Genomic DNA, 16,919 nt, shown 5'->3' with positions numbered 1-16,919 from the left:
GCGGCTTCATGTAAATGTTAAATAGCATGGAGGACAGGATGGCGCCCTGAGGGATGCCAGATGTCAGCTCTCTTTTATGAGAGCAGCTGTCCCCCAGCCTCACCATCTGGAACCTTCCCAAGAGGTAGGATCGGAGACACTGGTGCACAGTGACCCCAATATCTAACTCTCTCAGGCGTTCCAGAAGGATACCATGGTTGATGGTATCAAAGGCCGCTGAGATGTCCAAGAGCACCAACAGGGTCACATTTCCCCTGTCAATGCCCAGACGGAGATCATCGACCAAGGCGACCATGGCCGTCTCAATTCTGTATCCTGTCCTAAAGCCAGTTTGAATATCTAAAACATCTAGAAAACATACATCATAACCAGAAGTGAAGCATTTTATCTTAAAGATCTCCTATAAGAGGTCAGATGGATAAGCCTGTACATGTACATGTACTTATGTATTAAATATCTGAACTTCCTCTCAACATAACACCTGAGGTTGCCCAAAACACAGATTATAATGAAACCAATCATAGAAGTAAAAAAATTTAAATTATTATCATTATCATATATTTACATTTGCAAAAGTTAAAACACACACATGCACACATATGACAAATGTTAAAAATATAATTAAATTATCAATAAAATTAGTTTGTTCAAAACAAACTATGAAATGGAATATCAACAAAGATAAACAACATAGCACGTGAAACACTCTTTCCCTCTGAGTAGTCAGCCTTCAAAGGCCTGCTGAAACAAAAAAGTCTTCACCTGCTTACAAAAAGATAGCACACAATAGCAAATAAAAGGGCAAAACAACTAAATAAACAATCCTGTTTAAAACACACCAATTTAAAGCAGTTTACAACATAGCAATCAGGATAAATGTGCAATCTACTGACTAAAAACAATTGTGCTGGTTAAGTATGTCTACCATTTAGTGAATGAAAATGGTACTGAAAGATTCAAACACAAAAATTCAATTTAACCTGGGGCCCATCCCCACTATGATTTAAAGTGATTTGCTGATCGCTTTATATGTGGCTTGCTCTCACTGGAAATGGTTTCAGACCTGACTGCAATTGGTCTAACTTGTTTTGAAGTGAGACAAATGAAAAAAAAATGCTCTTTTCAAACATTGGTTTTCTGGTGGTTCTTTTGGAAAAAATTGATTCAGAAGAGTGTTCAACAAGTGTGAACGATGGATCTGATTCAAAGGCATGGAGGCAGGTGAAACCCCACCAGGGCCAAAGTGCAGCGGGAGGAGCAGCCTCTGAGGTGGAGAAGAAGCAGCTGGAGAGAGGAAGGGGAAAAGGGAACCCCCAAGCCCTGGCCCCAGAACCCTACAGGAAAGGGACTGGAAGTTGCCCTGGGAGGACTGCACTTCAGCTGACCCTGCTCCTCCTCAGAGCACCTCACCCATGGGAGCCTTTCTCCAGCTTTGCCTTCAAAGGGAAAAGAGAAAAGGACTGAGATACCAGGCACACTTTCCTTGCTTCCACCCATTTGCAATCTTTGGGTCTCCCTCTTTGAAGGGACCACCAGCAGCAGCCCTAGACCCCCAGCCTCTTCCTGTGAGACCCCCAAGGCACTGAGAGAGGGAGATGAGGAAGAACGCATGCTTCGGTACATTCTGACTGCTTTTGTCTCTCCAAGCTATGAGGAAGGGGGCCAGGTATGTATTGTGTGTGTGGGGGGGGGGGAGCTGAATGGGGTTTGCTTTTTGGCAGTCTGGGGCTTAGTGGTTCTCACACCAGAGAACCACAGGTCCTCCTTTTCCAGGACACAGTCCTCCTTTTCAGCCTTTTGTCCAAAAGCATCCTCCATTTTGTAGCATGGGTTTCTAGGGACTCATTCCCACTAGTGGGAACGACATGGGATAAGGAAATAATTTGTTTCCATGGTGGAAACTACGCATCAGCCTGAATCCAAGCTGCGACCTGGTGTCAATGCAAATCACAAACCGGTTTAAATGCAAGTGGGAATGAACCATTAAACTGGGGTTATTTTAAAAGCTAAACAAACCCAACATGATACATTAATGGGCCCCTTAGTATGCAGACTAGAGGCCAAAACACACTGCAGAAATAAACCAGTTTGAGACCACTTTAACAGCCCTTGCTCAGTGCTAGGGAATTCTGGGAACTGCAGTTTGTTGTGGCACCAGATGTCTCTGACAAAAATGGCTAAATGTCTCACAAAACTACAGTTCCCAGAATGTTCTAGCACTGAACCAGGGCAGTTAAAGTGGTCTCAAACTGCATTATTTCTGCAGTGTGTTTTGGCTCTAGGTTCCAGGTGTCCAGGTCATGGATCCAGGACTATGGCTCTAAAGAGAGAAATGAACATCTTCTTTTAATATCCATAAGCTGCTACAAAGAAAGACATATAGTAAAACTGCAGAACTCATAGCAACTGATAAAGCATAATAGACCACTGAGCTGCTACTTACAATCCATTTTAAGTTGCCATATATCCAACAATTTTAGTTTTGATTTTAGTTTGGCAATTCCCCATTCAGTTTAACTTGGAAATATATGGACAGTCAATATATTATGATAACTCTTGGCTACTATAATTTGAAATTCTGAAATGGTTAAGGGAAAGGACCTACTACAAGCACAAAGGTAGCATTTAAAAAAAAAAGTGGAAATCAAATCAAATCAATGAACACTCTAGAATTAGAATTAGTCAGTGAATATCCTAAAAACTAGATTCTAGATGGGCATTGGCCACCAAGCACTTAAGGTGCAATTCAATTTAACATAACAAATCATCTTTGAAAATGTTAGATTTGTATTTACATATTTACAGTTTGTTGGCTCACATTAACTTACATACTTTGTATATTCTTAGGCCTTCTTGTCATAAAACACCTGAATAAACCTGAATGCAGAGTTGGGTTCTATGGTTATATGTAAAGCCATAATGGCTGAGCAGCTATGAGTAGGGATTAAAACCTCAAGAGGTTCTTTCATATTGTACAACAATAATACAGTGGTTCCATTTTAACTGACCTATGGAATCCTGGATCTGTAGTTTAGAAAGCATTATTTAGAATTCTCAGCCAGAGACCTCTAGCATTTTACCAAACTATAAATCCTGGGGTTTCATAGAATGCAGCCATGACAGTTAAAGTGGAATCATGGTGTTAGAATTTTGCAAGGTGAAAAGGCCCCAGGTCTCCATATTGAACTGATCACTGGGAACTCTTGGCTCTGAAATACTTTAGATGCTGGACATATACCACTCCCCAAGGATGATTATTGGGCACTCCTTGGACAGCAGTGTGGTGTAGTGGGTAGAATGCTGGACTAAGAACTGGAAGATCTACATTCTAGTCTTTATTGACATGAAACTTACTGTGTGTTTGGGCCAGTGTTTCTCTTTGTCTCCCTGTTTTAGTCTGATTTACCTCACAGGGTAGTTGTGAGGATAAAGTGGGGAGGAGGAATGCCACTTTGAATTTACTTGTCAGAAAGACAGCATATCCCTGTATGAAATAAGTAAAAGCAAATGAAGGACTATGGGGACAACATGGTCTTGCTGGTGTCTCTGTGTATTCCTTTCCTCTGATTCCTGGCTCAGCTCCTGGTTTCCTGCTCATCTCTGAGAGCTGATTGTGGCTTAGCCCTGACTTAAGCAGGTAGAGCAAGCAGCTGCTCTAAATTGCTATCAGTGATGGAGTTTCAGTCAACTTCTGTTATAAATGTCATAAAGACAGTTTTCTAGCTTACTTTTACTTTTTTCACACTATTTCCCTTACCTTCTCATATCTTCCTTTATGTGAAGGCTGATGAGTTCCTTGGGAATATGAAAAGAGAGAGTGCTCTCAGACATCTGTTCTCGTACACACATCCACTTGTTGTCAGATGTGGGGAATCTATACAACTTACAGATTGGATGTCTTAACACTGAAAAAGGGAAAAAGAATGATGGCATTGCTTAATTAAGGCCTGTATTTTTGTTCAAAAACTATCTTAACGGTTCATTACCCAAGCCATTTACCTCTTTCTTTGTCTCCCTGTTTCAAAAGCTGAAGTCCCCAAATAAATTTACCCTGCCTTTAATTTATTATTTGTATTTCACTAAATTAAAGACAGAGCCCCTTAGGTTATGCTTCCCAAACAGAAGACAATTAAATGCTACTTAGTACAGTAAATGCTGGATTTATCATTTCAGTTTCAATAAGATTAAAAGCTCCAACTACTGGCATAGATTCCTAAGATAAAAGTAAACTTAGCTGGGAAACAAACAGTGGAATATCAACAAACAGCTGGTACCATTATGACCATGTATTAAGTATGGAAACCTTTTTCTCATTCTTCATCCAGGTGACAGCAAAGCTAGGCATAATGGATTCACATGGACACTTGTTTAAAGAACTCAAATATAATTGTTACTTTGTATATGCATTTTAAATTTCTGTATAACAAACCATTAGGATCAGGAGGTTATTTTCTGTATTAAATGGTTAAAAAAACCAACCAGCCCTCACTTTGTCATGTTTTCTTGTACACGGCGTAATAATATGGAACAGTAATAAGACTTCTGAAAGATGTTGGAAGATAATGAACAGGTGATAGCACCAGTAAGCTTTCATACTGAAATGTTTTGCTGCCTAGGAGCCATCTATCTCATCAGCATATTGCTAGAAGCAGCAAGGGTAATCTTGGGCATGACCAAATTTACTCCCCAATCAATCAATTCTGGAAAATATAATGAGCTTGATATAATCAGACAGCTTTGAATCTACATTGTTAGTAAAAGGGGAAAAAAATTCTATCTCAACAGATGAAATGTACTTCAATACAAAATAAAAATGGTCAAGAAAGACAAGAATAACACCAGGACTCAGAGCAAAAATAGTCAATCTGATGGCCTCTGACAGCTGCCCTAATCCAGCATGACCAGTGGTCAAGGAGTATGGGAGTAGTAATCCAGAAGAATTTGCCTATGGAACTGGCTACTGTCATATGTAGGATATTGCAGTAAACAATATTTTGAAGCAATTTGTTTAAATGTTATCTACTGTTATGATACAAGTTTAAAGAATTTACCATTAGCAAGCAAATATAAACAACTTGAGTAGACCCATTGAATTAAGGGGACTTTCATAAATACTGATATACCAATTTCCCATTACTAATAGGTCAACTGTATTTGAACTTAACAGCTGAATTTTATTTAAAAAAACAACACCAAACCAAACCCCATACATGGAGCATCATAACTACAATAAACTGCAGCATTCTATGCTTTATATAGGATCCCTGAATTTAGGGGAGATGGACAAATTTTACCCTTACTCTGTATTCATATCATTTTTAAATTTTAATATTACAATGGCTGCGAAAAATCTCTTTACATTTTTTTTAACTTACTCAAGTTCTCTATGAGCTTTAACACACTAGCGGGCAAACGGGATTTAAATGAGAGTTAAACTAGAGAAAACCCAGAAATGTTGTATGATAAACTTCAGGCATTTCCTGGTTTTCTCTAGTTTAACTCTCATTTAAATCCCATTTGCCCACTAGTGTGATAAAGCTCTATGACCCGAAACAGATGGGCAAGTAGAATGGAAGGGGGACCACTCTTGCATCATTTGTGCAGGGACCATGGCATAATGGATTTGCACATGTCTGGTCCCAATCCGGGCTGCCGCCACAGTCCTAAACCAGGCTGCTGGAAGGAATGGATTCTATCTGATTCTTCTTGGCCCGGTTCTTCACAAGCGATGCAGCCTTGGCATGGCTTTAGGCTGCATTTGGGGCATGTGTCATATAAACAGCATACCCCCAATGTATCATGAACCTACATCATTTTGCCCATGTGTTTCGGGCCTATGCCATGCACTGATTCTTTTCAAGGCGCATATAGTCAAACCCTGTAAAAGATTTCCTGCTGTAGTATTTCAGTTTTTAAAAGACCTCGGAAAAATATTTTATTATACTGTGAATTCAATGCAGTATTAATCCAATGAATACTGTTCTGAAACCTGAAAAAGATCTTCATTTTAACAGGATATCAAGATATAGATCTAGTAACTTATATCAGCATTACTCATTCTCTTGGGATGTAATACTTCATTTCTGCTATCCACCCACTCATTGATCCATGAAACACATTCAGCAAAAAAATATGAATAATGATTTGTGCATACACTTAAATACTAGTACATACAGAAGATTAAACTTCTGAAAAGAGAAGAATAATTTTTCTTGCATCAGGGTTGTAACAGGTCCGATAAGAGGGATGTATTTTTTTTAAAAGGAGCAATGAAAACAGCAGTTTTGGAAAAAGGAACAATATTCTCAAAGGGCCCCCATTTCCTTTGACCTGGTCTTAAGCCTTCCTGGAATCCTCTCTTTTTTATTCTATTTTTAAAAAGTTACATTCACAAAAGAAATATTAATTTATTGTAAAGATTCTAAACTGGTGTAAAACTAGATGTAAATGCCAAAATGTCTTAGAAAAAAATGGAATAGTGATAAGCATCTATGAGATTAGCTGTTCATATTTTATTCCTACTCATCCTATATGTCTTTGATAATGCACTTGTGGCTTGTGCTCTGTATATGAAGAGGAATACTCAGTAATAATGCCAGTGGCCTTCTAGCTGTGTAGAGACTGTATGATTGACAGGGGAAATTTTCCAACTTGTTCCATAATCACAAAAAATGCAGTTATCAGGTCAAGATACAGATCCAAATCCAATGTTGAATTAGTGAAGTGGAACATTCTTTTTCTTTCTTACCCCTTTCAACCTGCTGGGAAAACCCAAAACATCCTCTAGTGCATTTCCTTCTGAAACACATCTAGAAGGAATGGGGGTGGGCAGTAGAGAGGATGCTCTCTTCCCAATTTTGTCAGTGGAAACTGTTCCATCACAAGAACAATGCCACTGTATCCAGGATCTCCCCCTCTCCCTCTCCTGCTTTTATCAACTGCAGTGGTTCCCAAACATTGGTTCTCCAGATATTTTGGATTTCAACTCCAAGAATTCCAAACTGCTGACCAAACAAAAGTTTGGAAACCACTGAGCTATCATGTCTAATCACCGGCACCTCTGAGGGAATGTATAAAACTATTTGAGATAGGAGTATAAATACAACAATTTACTGCATATGTTAGGAATGTATCTTTAGCTATTTCATCCTCACATATGAGGACAAATAATTTCCACAGTTTCTCCTTACAGCAGGACAGAAGAACTAATATTTCTATACTTTTCATCCAGTATTTACACATGCCGTAATATTTGGGGAAATACCTGTGCAGAGATGCACATTATTTTTGGGGTGTGTGGGTATTAGTGATTTGCAGGAAAATCATGGGATGTGTGTGTGTGTGTGTGTGTACAAAAAGCTGTTTCTAGAAATGTGGGGGGTTTGTGCCAAAAAAATCCCCTTGGCTTTGGCACCAAAAAAAAAAAAAACCCAACATATATTTTTTGCAAAAAACCAAACCAAACAAAAACAAAACTGTTTCTGGAACCGTGTCCTCTTTTTGTGCAAGACTCCACTATACACACACACACACACAAAACCCCGCTTGCATTTCTACACAGAATTATTTCAAAAACACTTCAAGACATGTGATCTGCACAAAATTCTTACTTTGTTATTTCTTTTCTGGTTTTATGAGGATAGGAAATGAGCAATGTAAATATTCTTTCTGTCCCTGGTATGTATTTCCATTCCTAATATCTAACTATTGCAGTTCAACACTAATTACAATTGCTATTACACTTTTACAATACTTTTGATACAGATATAAAGCTACATATTTTGAAATTAAAGCACCACAGACGAAAAATGCCTATCACTTAGGTAAAATGGTGAATTATAAAAGGAACCTAAGTTGACCATCAGAACAAATATTAATTATGGCCACAGAAATAGGCTGTATCAAAGTCAATAAACTGAATCATAACCCAAAGAAAATGTAGAAATTTAGAAGGACATTTCTGCTCAAGGGAATGGTGTTCATCTTGTGGTAGACAAGGATGTCTTCCCTCAGAAACAACAGATTTGCAGTTTGAAGCAGGTGCTCCTTGAGTCATTTTTATTTTTGAAAATGGAAACTTTTCTGTGATGCAGACTACATACCAATTTTGTATTAATCCAAACTGGAGACTGGCCCTCATATCCTTACTTTGGTGGCAGCTATGCTAGACTACTGTAATGTGCCTTTGAATACTGTTTAGAAACTACCATTGATAAAGTATGGGAAAGGGAATTTGCTGTTGGTACTATATTACACTGTATTACAACTACACTAGCACCTAGTGGGCATCCAAGCTAAAGTGCTGGGTTTGGTTAAAGTGCTGCGTACTGAATAAAAAGCTCATGTTTTCCCCAGCTTGGAGTCATCCTGTCTGGATGACACAGGTCATTAACTATAGGCCAAGATAGGCCATTCCAGATGCCAATCTGGCACTCCTGGACCAATCTTGGCCCATAGTGAACTTAGCATAAGCAAAAAGACTGTTTGCCACAGAGTTGTGACAGCTAGCACACCATATGGTGCTTTGTGGCCCTTACCTGCCACTGCTACTATGTATTCTCTGAAGGCTTTGTTGTGGCCTGTAATATCTGATGGAGTTGCCTGGCCATGTAGATGTAGCCATGCACCCCTTTTCCACCCTTATAGCCATGACAGGGGTCTGAAGAGAAGACACGGTGGCGGCTGCAGGTAAAGGGCATGCAGCATTGGTGGGTCCATGGTGTGGCAGTGTGTGGTCACATAATCACCCATCTATCACTATGCCAGCCATGGGACTGACCTGAGCTAGAACTAGGGCAGGATACTACAGGCTTGGCTATGCTTTCAGGCCCCAAGTCCTTTGTGGCTTAAAACCAAGCACCTCTGTCCCTACACATGCTCTATGACCTTCAGTATATAGTCAAAGGTGTCTAAGGTGAGGTACTAGAGCATGGAGATGGAGGTCCAATTGTCACTGTCGAGGTGGGTTTCAGTCTGTACTGATACCTCAGAGATACCTCAGCCCTCTCAGTATCTACATTGCTTTTTTAGTGGGATGCAATGAATATTTTATTTTCTAAAGTGATGTACAGTCATCCCTCCATATCCATGAATTTTGTATCCATGGATTCAAACATCCACAGCTTGAAAATGTTTTATACACACACACACACACACAAAAGCAAATTTTGATTTGGGCTTTTTATATAAGGGACACCATTTTATTATGTCATTGTATTTAATGGGACATGAGCATTTACAGATTTTGTATCCATATTTGTGGGGGGGGGGGGACCACAATGGATACCAAGGGCCCACTGTATACACATTTTCAATTCTGTTGGGTGTTCTATGATGTTGAAGCATTTTAGCTTATTGTGTTCTGTTTATATTATATTACAATTAATTTATCCTTACTTGTAAATCACTCTGGGAATATGATTTAATATTGGTATAAAAATAATATCTGTTACAAGTATTGTGTCTCAGGTTGGACAAGGCTCTTGGAGACTGGAGTTACTTTATGGGAATAATCAAATTCCCACTGAAAGATATCGTTTAGAAATGGTTTCTTGATAGAGATTCATGTGAATATAAAATTAACCCTTCCTTCTAATTAGATACATATAGTATAAACATTAAACATTATTTACTCTCACCATTTAAGATTCACTAGACGTACCTGCATTTAATAAAGGTAAACTGTCTTTACTATTGATGTTTTCTGGAGATGTACACTCATGAACCAAGGCACACTATAAAAGAAAAGTTAAAATATGTTTAATGTAAAAGAAAATATAACATGTAAAATGTAATAAAGTCATAAAGAAGAGCATACTAAAATAGGCAAACTATATAGTCTACCATCTTACATATGCTTTTTTGTATACAATTTTGTTCCCCTAATACCTTTATTATCAGATGTTAATTTTCCAAGTAACTTCTCACAGGCAAAGAATTCAGAAAGACAGAGATTGATCTTTTAAAATAATTTGCATTTATTTACAAGCCTTTTCAGAAAACCCCTGTAGAGTTTTCTCAGCCAATTGAAAGAGACATGATCATTTCAACTAATTCCATAATGTTCCATCAGTTGCCAAAACAATCCTCCCTCTTCTTCCTCTTACTTCCATCTGAAAAGTTAATTTCCATTTCATAACCATTCAGATTTTTGTTCACTGAAGTAAACATATTTTGAGAAGTTCCTGACAAGGTAAATGGTTGGTGGGCCCCAAATTAAACTGTCCAAATAATTAATTTGTTTAAATCTATTTAAAAGCATAATACTTTTACTGATGTAGAAGCTTGCATGCCAAACCAGGAAAATAAATAAGATAGCAACAAAAGATAATGGTCCATAAATATCTTGCTATATAATGAGCCATACAAATGCCAATCAAACCAAGTAGGACAGTTGATTCAACAAAACAGGAGAAATTGTAACTCCTCCTAGGACAGGGTTGAAGCTTCATTGCAATATTTCTTTTTGCATTTCTTCCCAAGCAAATTATTTTAATACAGGTTGAGTCTCCCTTACCCACCATTCCAAATTCTGAAACATTTTAAAATCCAAAATGTTTTTCATGGTTGGCTGAGACAGTGACACTGTTGCTTTCTGATGGTTCAGTGCAGACAAACTTTGTTTCATGCACAAAATTATTTAAAATATTGTTTAAAATTACCTTCTGGCTATGCGTATAAAGTGTATATGAAATATAAATGAATGTTATGTTTAGACTTTGGTGCCATCTCCAAGATATCTCACTATGTGGATATATGCAAATATACATATTCTGATTTTTTTAAAAAAACCCAACAAACAAACAAACAAACAAACAAAACAAAACAAAAACAAAAAAACAATCTAAAGCACCTCTAGTCCCAAGCATTTCAGGTAAGGGAGACTCAACTTCTATACTATTTCCTAGTGCATTCTTTTTTCAAAAGGTACTCTTTTTAAAAATGAATTGTGCTCTTATACTCAACCCCCTTCATTTTAACTCCATCAAGATTCAGCAAAGATTTGCTTTGCTGAAATCCTTGTTTATCATTGTTTCCTTTATCATTCATTAGACATTCCTCAAGAGAGAATCAGCAAAAAGAGAAGAAATAAGAATGAACTTTGTGAGACTATCTTGGGAAAGGAAGCCAAGGAATTAGATTTTTATTTTTTATTTTTAGGAAAAGCATTGGCTAGAGACTGAGAGTACACTGGATTTAAATGAAGAATCTGCAGATAGTTTGTTTTACAACACCTTACACTGCAATATCCATCTGAAACTGTATTTAAATTTTAAAAAAACCTCATAGATCTTGCTAACTGAGGGATCCTAGGAATTGTGGATCCAAAAGCAACTTTTTGGAGCTCTCTGGGTGCATGCTGCAGTTGGCAGACAATTTTTAAGTTTATGAAGTCCAACAATAAATGCAATACAGGGAGAAGTAGCTAAAGCTATTTACAGGGCTATTTCTATGGGTTAGCCAAGTTTTTATGATTTTGACTTTTGTGATTTTTGCATAAATCTCAGTGAATTCTTTTCACTGTAAAGAAGTTATTAATTATTAAGCAAAATACATACATATCCCCCCACCTCCATGTCCTGGGTACAAAATAGTCCTGTCAATCCTTAAACAGAACAGATTGTTTCAAATCATCCCTGGTGTTTCGTCACAAGCTAAGATACAAAAACATCATGAAAAAGCCTAAATGCTCTTCAAGTGCAATTGTTTTTTGGTCTTCATATTCCAACGCCTTTCCTTTGTTGCTTATACACAGGCTTAACTCTAATTGCTAATCTCAGCTAAAGCAGACCCACTGAATCAATGGGATTTATATAAGTCTTGATTTGCCATTCAGCAATTGATTCAATTCAGCTCTAGTGGGGATTTGCAACTGGATTTAGGACACACAATTTTAGCTGAACTTTCCTCCATTTGTGTTACATATATTAAAACACAGTTCTGAGATATATTTTACAATATATACAGCAAAACTAACAGAATGTTCATCTTAAAATGTATTAATAAATAATGTCAGATGGACATAAGTAGTTAATCCATAGCCATTTCTTCGAAAGGGTTATATTTTAAAAACACTTTTGTACTTGGGTAGCAGGAAGTAAGGCAGCAGTTCAATTCATACCGGTCTAAACTTGTTATACTTAACTGGGTTTAAAATCAGCATCTTAATGTTTAAAAAAATGTCAAGAAAGCTCCGAACTAAACCCCCATTCTAATCATGTTATTTTTAGTTTGGAGAGCTGAACACTCGCATTATGCTTTATTCTCCAGAAGATGTTTTCCTTTAAAAAAAATCCAACTTTAAAGTCTATTGTGAATAATGTAATACACAGGCAACTGGCATATCTAATCTTTTAAATTTAATGTATACACTGGGCTGGTTTCCTACCTTTTCTCCCTTCACATCTGTTGTGATGTGATCTGCCTCCCCGTTCTCTGTCTCCCCCATCTTCACAACACTGATTTCTATAGTGCCAAATGTCTTTCCACCATCTAAACTCCTGGAAAAAAATGCAAGAGATATGGAAAAGGGAAGGGAGACTTATTTTCTGTTTGTGTGGCAATATCATGTTACTACTTTCATTCTGAAAATGTGTACAGGACATCCTGCGTATTTGCAACTGCCACCACAAATAATGCAGCTGCCGTGTGTATACATATATATTCTGAATATTTGCAAAATTTCTAAAGTTCAGCACATTGAATATAAATCCACTTTTATAATTTGCAATCCAGTAACACACTTTTAATTATCTGTCTCCTACAATAATAATTGTGGGAAAGGAAGGAAGGAAAACAATTTGCCCATGTCAGTTTTTCAACACCCTAAGATCTGATAACAAGGACCTCCTCTTTGTTACAACTATAGCAGATATCTGGACATGAGGAGGAAACAGGCTTCCTCAATGGTTGCACCTAGATGATGGAATTCTTTACATATGTTTGCATCTTCTGTAATCCTCTGTAATGTCCAGAGTAGTCATTTATTTCTAAGAAGTAATGATGTATCTGCCAAGCCTGTCTGTTTTTATCATTTTTGGGTGTGTGTGTGTGTAATTTTACTGATGGGTAAGTTTTGAGTATCAGTTAACCAGATGCTCAGGATACAGGTTTATATGTAAAATAAAATAAAATCAGTATAATCACCAATTCTAGACAGTTCCTTCTATCAAATATTGAAACAGCAGACTTGCTGCACTCCCACCACAGCTTCATAATGTCATTTTGGTAACTTGAACACAGCACAACTAGAATCAGGTCAGAGCACATCCTTCATGCAGTTTTTGCTCATGGTTTTCCCATTGACAAAAGGGTGCAGGAGGACACTGACACTATTCTTCTATTTTATACTCGTTTGTGTGGAAGAATAATTTTACTCACCACTGTAGGAGAAAACAAACAATTCTGTGCAATTTTCATCCAGTAGTGTTTCAGGAAATAGTAATGGAGAAATTAAGATCTGCTTTAAGATCTATAGAAAAGGCTTTCTTTCGGTTCCATTTCCATCATAGAGACATTTGGTAACTTGGGAGCAGCCACCAAGAAGGCTCCTTTCCATGTCCTTACATGAGAGAGAGCTTCTCGGTAAATGCTCCTAAGTTGTGAGACTCCCTTCCACAAGAGATCTGGTGCGTCCCCTCCTTGCTTTATCTGATGTTGGTGGGAATGGGAAATGGACTGGTTTCCTGTGAAGCTGTTCTAATGGGAAGGGTATATATTTCCTGTAAGCAAGCCCAATCAGCAGACCAAGTGCAGCATTTGAGGTCTGCTGAAGTTTCTGAACAGTTTCCAATGGCAGCCCCACACAGAATGCATTTTAGTAATCTAAATGAGATATAATCAAGGCATTTGTCACTGTAGCAAGATGAGACATCTCTAGGAACAGATGCAACTGGAATAGTAGTTTTAATTGAACTTAACAAAATTCCAATGTACAGTATCTGCACACCCCACCCCATGCTTGCTTTCTGTAGGGAGACAGTTGAAATGCTTCAGGAGTTGCTCCTAGAAATTTCTTAACTCTCTATTGGATCATTTGCTCATAAACAGACACCATATATATATATATAAAAGAAAATGATATCTGAGTACATTTAACCCACTTAAACAATGCAAAATGATATTGTTTTAAACTTGGCACAGGCAGCATGCAATTATGTCGGCAGAGCCATTTTCTACAGCGCAAATCACATTTCTAAAGTAATAAATAAATAAACAAGAGCATTCAGAATTCATACTCAGCATTTACCTAAATTAGAAGCCTAGCAAATCTACCAAATCTGCCAGAATTTAGCCACACAACTTTCTATTTAAAGAACACCCTTAAACACATACTAATTAATAAGTGTCAATAACCAAAATTACATGTTCTGTGGTATGAAAAGCCCTTTTTGTCCATCCCTAAAATCAGTTCCATATGACAAAGTTAAAAGGTGAACGTTTCCCCTTTGATGTGATTTGTCTAGTTGTGTCCAACTCTAGGGGCTGGTGCTCATCTCCATTACTAAACTGGGGGAGCCAGATGACTCTGTGGTCTTGTGGCCAGCATGATTAAATGAAGAGGCACATGGAATACTGTTACTCTTCTCCAAAGTGGTATCTATTTATCTACTTGCACTTTTACATGTTTTTGAACTGTTAGGTTGGCAGAAGCTGGGAGTAGTGAATATAAATCTCCAGGACCAGATGAACTACATCCAAGGTTACTAATGATATGATAGCCTTGTTCAAATACTTGAAGGGATGTCATATTGAGGAGGGAGCTAGCTTGTTTTTTGCGGCTCCAGAAATTAGGACCCAGAGCAATGGATGCAAGCTGCAAGAAAAGAGAGTCCACCTCAACATTAGGAGGAACTTCCTGACAGTAAGGGCTGTTTGACAGTGGAACAACTCCCTCAGAGCACAGTGGAATTTCGTTCCTTAGAGGTTTTTAAAGAGAGGCTCGATGGCCATCTGTCGGGGATGCTTTAATTTAGATTTCCTGCATGGCAGGCAGTTGGACTGGATGGCCCTTGCGGTCTCTTCCAACTCTATGAGTCTATGATTCTAGGAGCTCACTCCATCATGTGGTGTTTGGGCCTCAAACTGCTGATCTGCTGATCTCGTGATTTTAAGAATCAGTGTCTTAACCACTAAGTCACCGCATCCCCACAATAGGACCAGCACATATGTTTTTTTAATGTGCATTTGTGTGTGTGCCTTGAAGTGTAGAAGAATAGTCCATCATTAGTCTACTCCATCATTAAAAAAAGCCCAAGTCTCAAAACAGATGTAATCCCTAAACCCTTGTCATAATTTCATTTCTTGACACCATGATGCAAGGTAGGCATAAGGAATTTCCTCTTTTACACTAGCTCATGTTGGGGAGCAGATTCCACCAGTGAATTTGAAATGGAAAGCCATTATTATTATTATTATTATTATTATTATTATTATTATTATTAACCTTTATTTATAAAGCGCTGTAAATTTACACAGCGCTGTACATACAATCTTTTAATTAGATGGTTCCCTGCCCTCAGGCTTACAATCTAAAAAACCACAACACAAAAGGAGAAGGGAGTGGTGGTGGGGAAGGGGATGAGGTCCAGCAGTTCTTCTCTACCTCCGAGGCCTGGACCAGGGGAGACGGACTGGAGGGAGGGCTTGGCTTCTTAATGGATGGGTAATCTTCTTCCAGGGAGGCCTGTTGGAGCTAGCCTGCCTCTCTAGTAGGATAATACATATAAAATACATAGCAATACAGGAAATGGTTCAATAAAACAGGCAACAAAAGAGCATCAAATAGCAAGTGACAATTATGCAATGCCTGGGAATGCTTCTCTGAACAGGATGGTCTTCAACTCCATTTTGAAGCTGGTTAAAGAAGTGATGGCCCTTGCTCGCCAGGAGTGATGGGCAGCAAGTGAAAAGGGGCGAATCCGAGATGGGGCAGAGGAAATCCTGGGTTGAGACAGCAGACCTTGACTACCAGAACGGAGGGCCCTGGTGGGAAGGTGAGGAGAAAGAAGGTCTGATAAGTAAGGAGGGGCCAGCCCATGGAGGGCTTTAAACGTTGACAGCAGGAGCTTATACTGAATGCGGAAAGGGAGGGGGAGCCAGTGAAGGGATGCCAACAAAGGAGAGATGTGGTCAGAGCGGTGGGCAAATGTGATAATGTGTGCAGCTGAATGCTGGACAGAAATTAAAGGACGGAGGTGAGAAAGAGGAAGCCCAGCCAGGAGGATGTTACAGTAATCAAGTCGTGAGACCACTAGGGCATGGACCAAAATCTATGAGAACTATCCTCTGGTTTTTTTATTCTACTCTGAGCTATTTAGGAAATTCCCTCTTGTGTGAATGACTGTAGTTGAGTATACTGAACTACTCGCAAATTTCTCTGTTGAGCTCACCATTGGTGTGAGTTACCCAGATTGCATTAACTAAGAAATTTCTATGTGGTAAAAAGCAAATACTCAAAACAAATAGAAGTTGCCAGGTCACATATATGTTTTAAAAAAACCCAGTTGTCACAACAGATGCACCTATTAAAACACTATCAAGTTATAGCAGATTAGAATGTTTCAACAAAAATGATGAAATGTTCCTCATTACCTACTGTAGTAAATATTCAGCTATTGAACTATGAATTACAGCCTGCCACAGGCTTAATCCTGTGTGTTGCTCTGGATTTCAGTAGTAGTATAACTGTATGCAGCCAGTCACCCACCCAACAGGATTAGAATTAAATGTTATCCTTGTCCTTGAAGTGAGGGTGTGGAGAGGACCAAAAAAACAAACCCAGAATAGAAAATTTATTCAAGAAGGAAGATGGAGCTGACCTTATTTCATTAAGAAATATATGGTAAAAGTCAGCAGAAATGTGTGCACTCTCTTTGTACTACACACTGTTATGGTTTCAAAGGATGCTTCCAACATCT

The 16,919-nt window shown here is 38.2% G+C and overlaps 1 protein-coding gene across 8 annotated transcripts in view; it reads right to left on the bottom strand.

The window, feature by feature from the left end:
• The window catches only part of INPP4B (inositol polyphosphate-4-phosphatase type II B), a 339,484-nt gene that overhangs the window by 108,322 nt on the left and 214,243 nt on the right, over nt 1-16,919 (bottom strand). For all 8 annotated transcript variants that reach the window (XM_089525748.1, XM_089525750.1, XM_089525752.1 and 5 more), the window contains 3 exons: nt 12,389-12,500; nt 9,662-9,734; nt 3,758-3,905 (listed from right to left, as the gene is read on the bottom strand). In XM_089525748.1, coding sequence (XP_089381874.1) covers nt 3,758-3,905; nt 9,662-9,734; nt 12,389-12,500 — 333 coding nt within the window. The remainder of the gene's footprint in view (nt 1-3,757; nt 3,906-9,661; nt 9,735-12,388; nt 12,501-16,919) is intronic.

The sequence above is a fragment of the Sceloporus occidentalis genome, unplaced genomic scaffold (assembly GCF_023333645.1).
Source record: "Sceloporus occidentalis isolate IW3139 unplaced genomic scaffold, rSceOcc1.0.p SCAF_5, whole genome shotgun sequence".
Taxonomy (NCBI): domain Eukaryota; kingdom Metazoa; phylum Chordata; class Lepidosauria; order Squamata; family Phrynosomatidae; genus Sceloporus; species Sceloporus occidentalis.
This window is presented reverse-complemented; position numbering and strand designations above follow the sequence as displayed.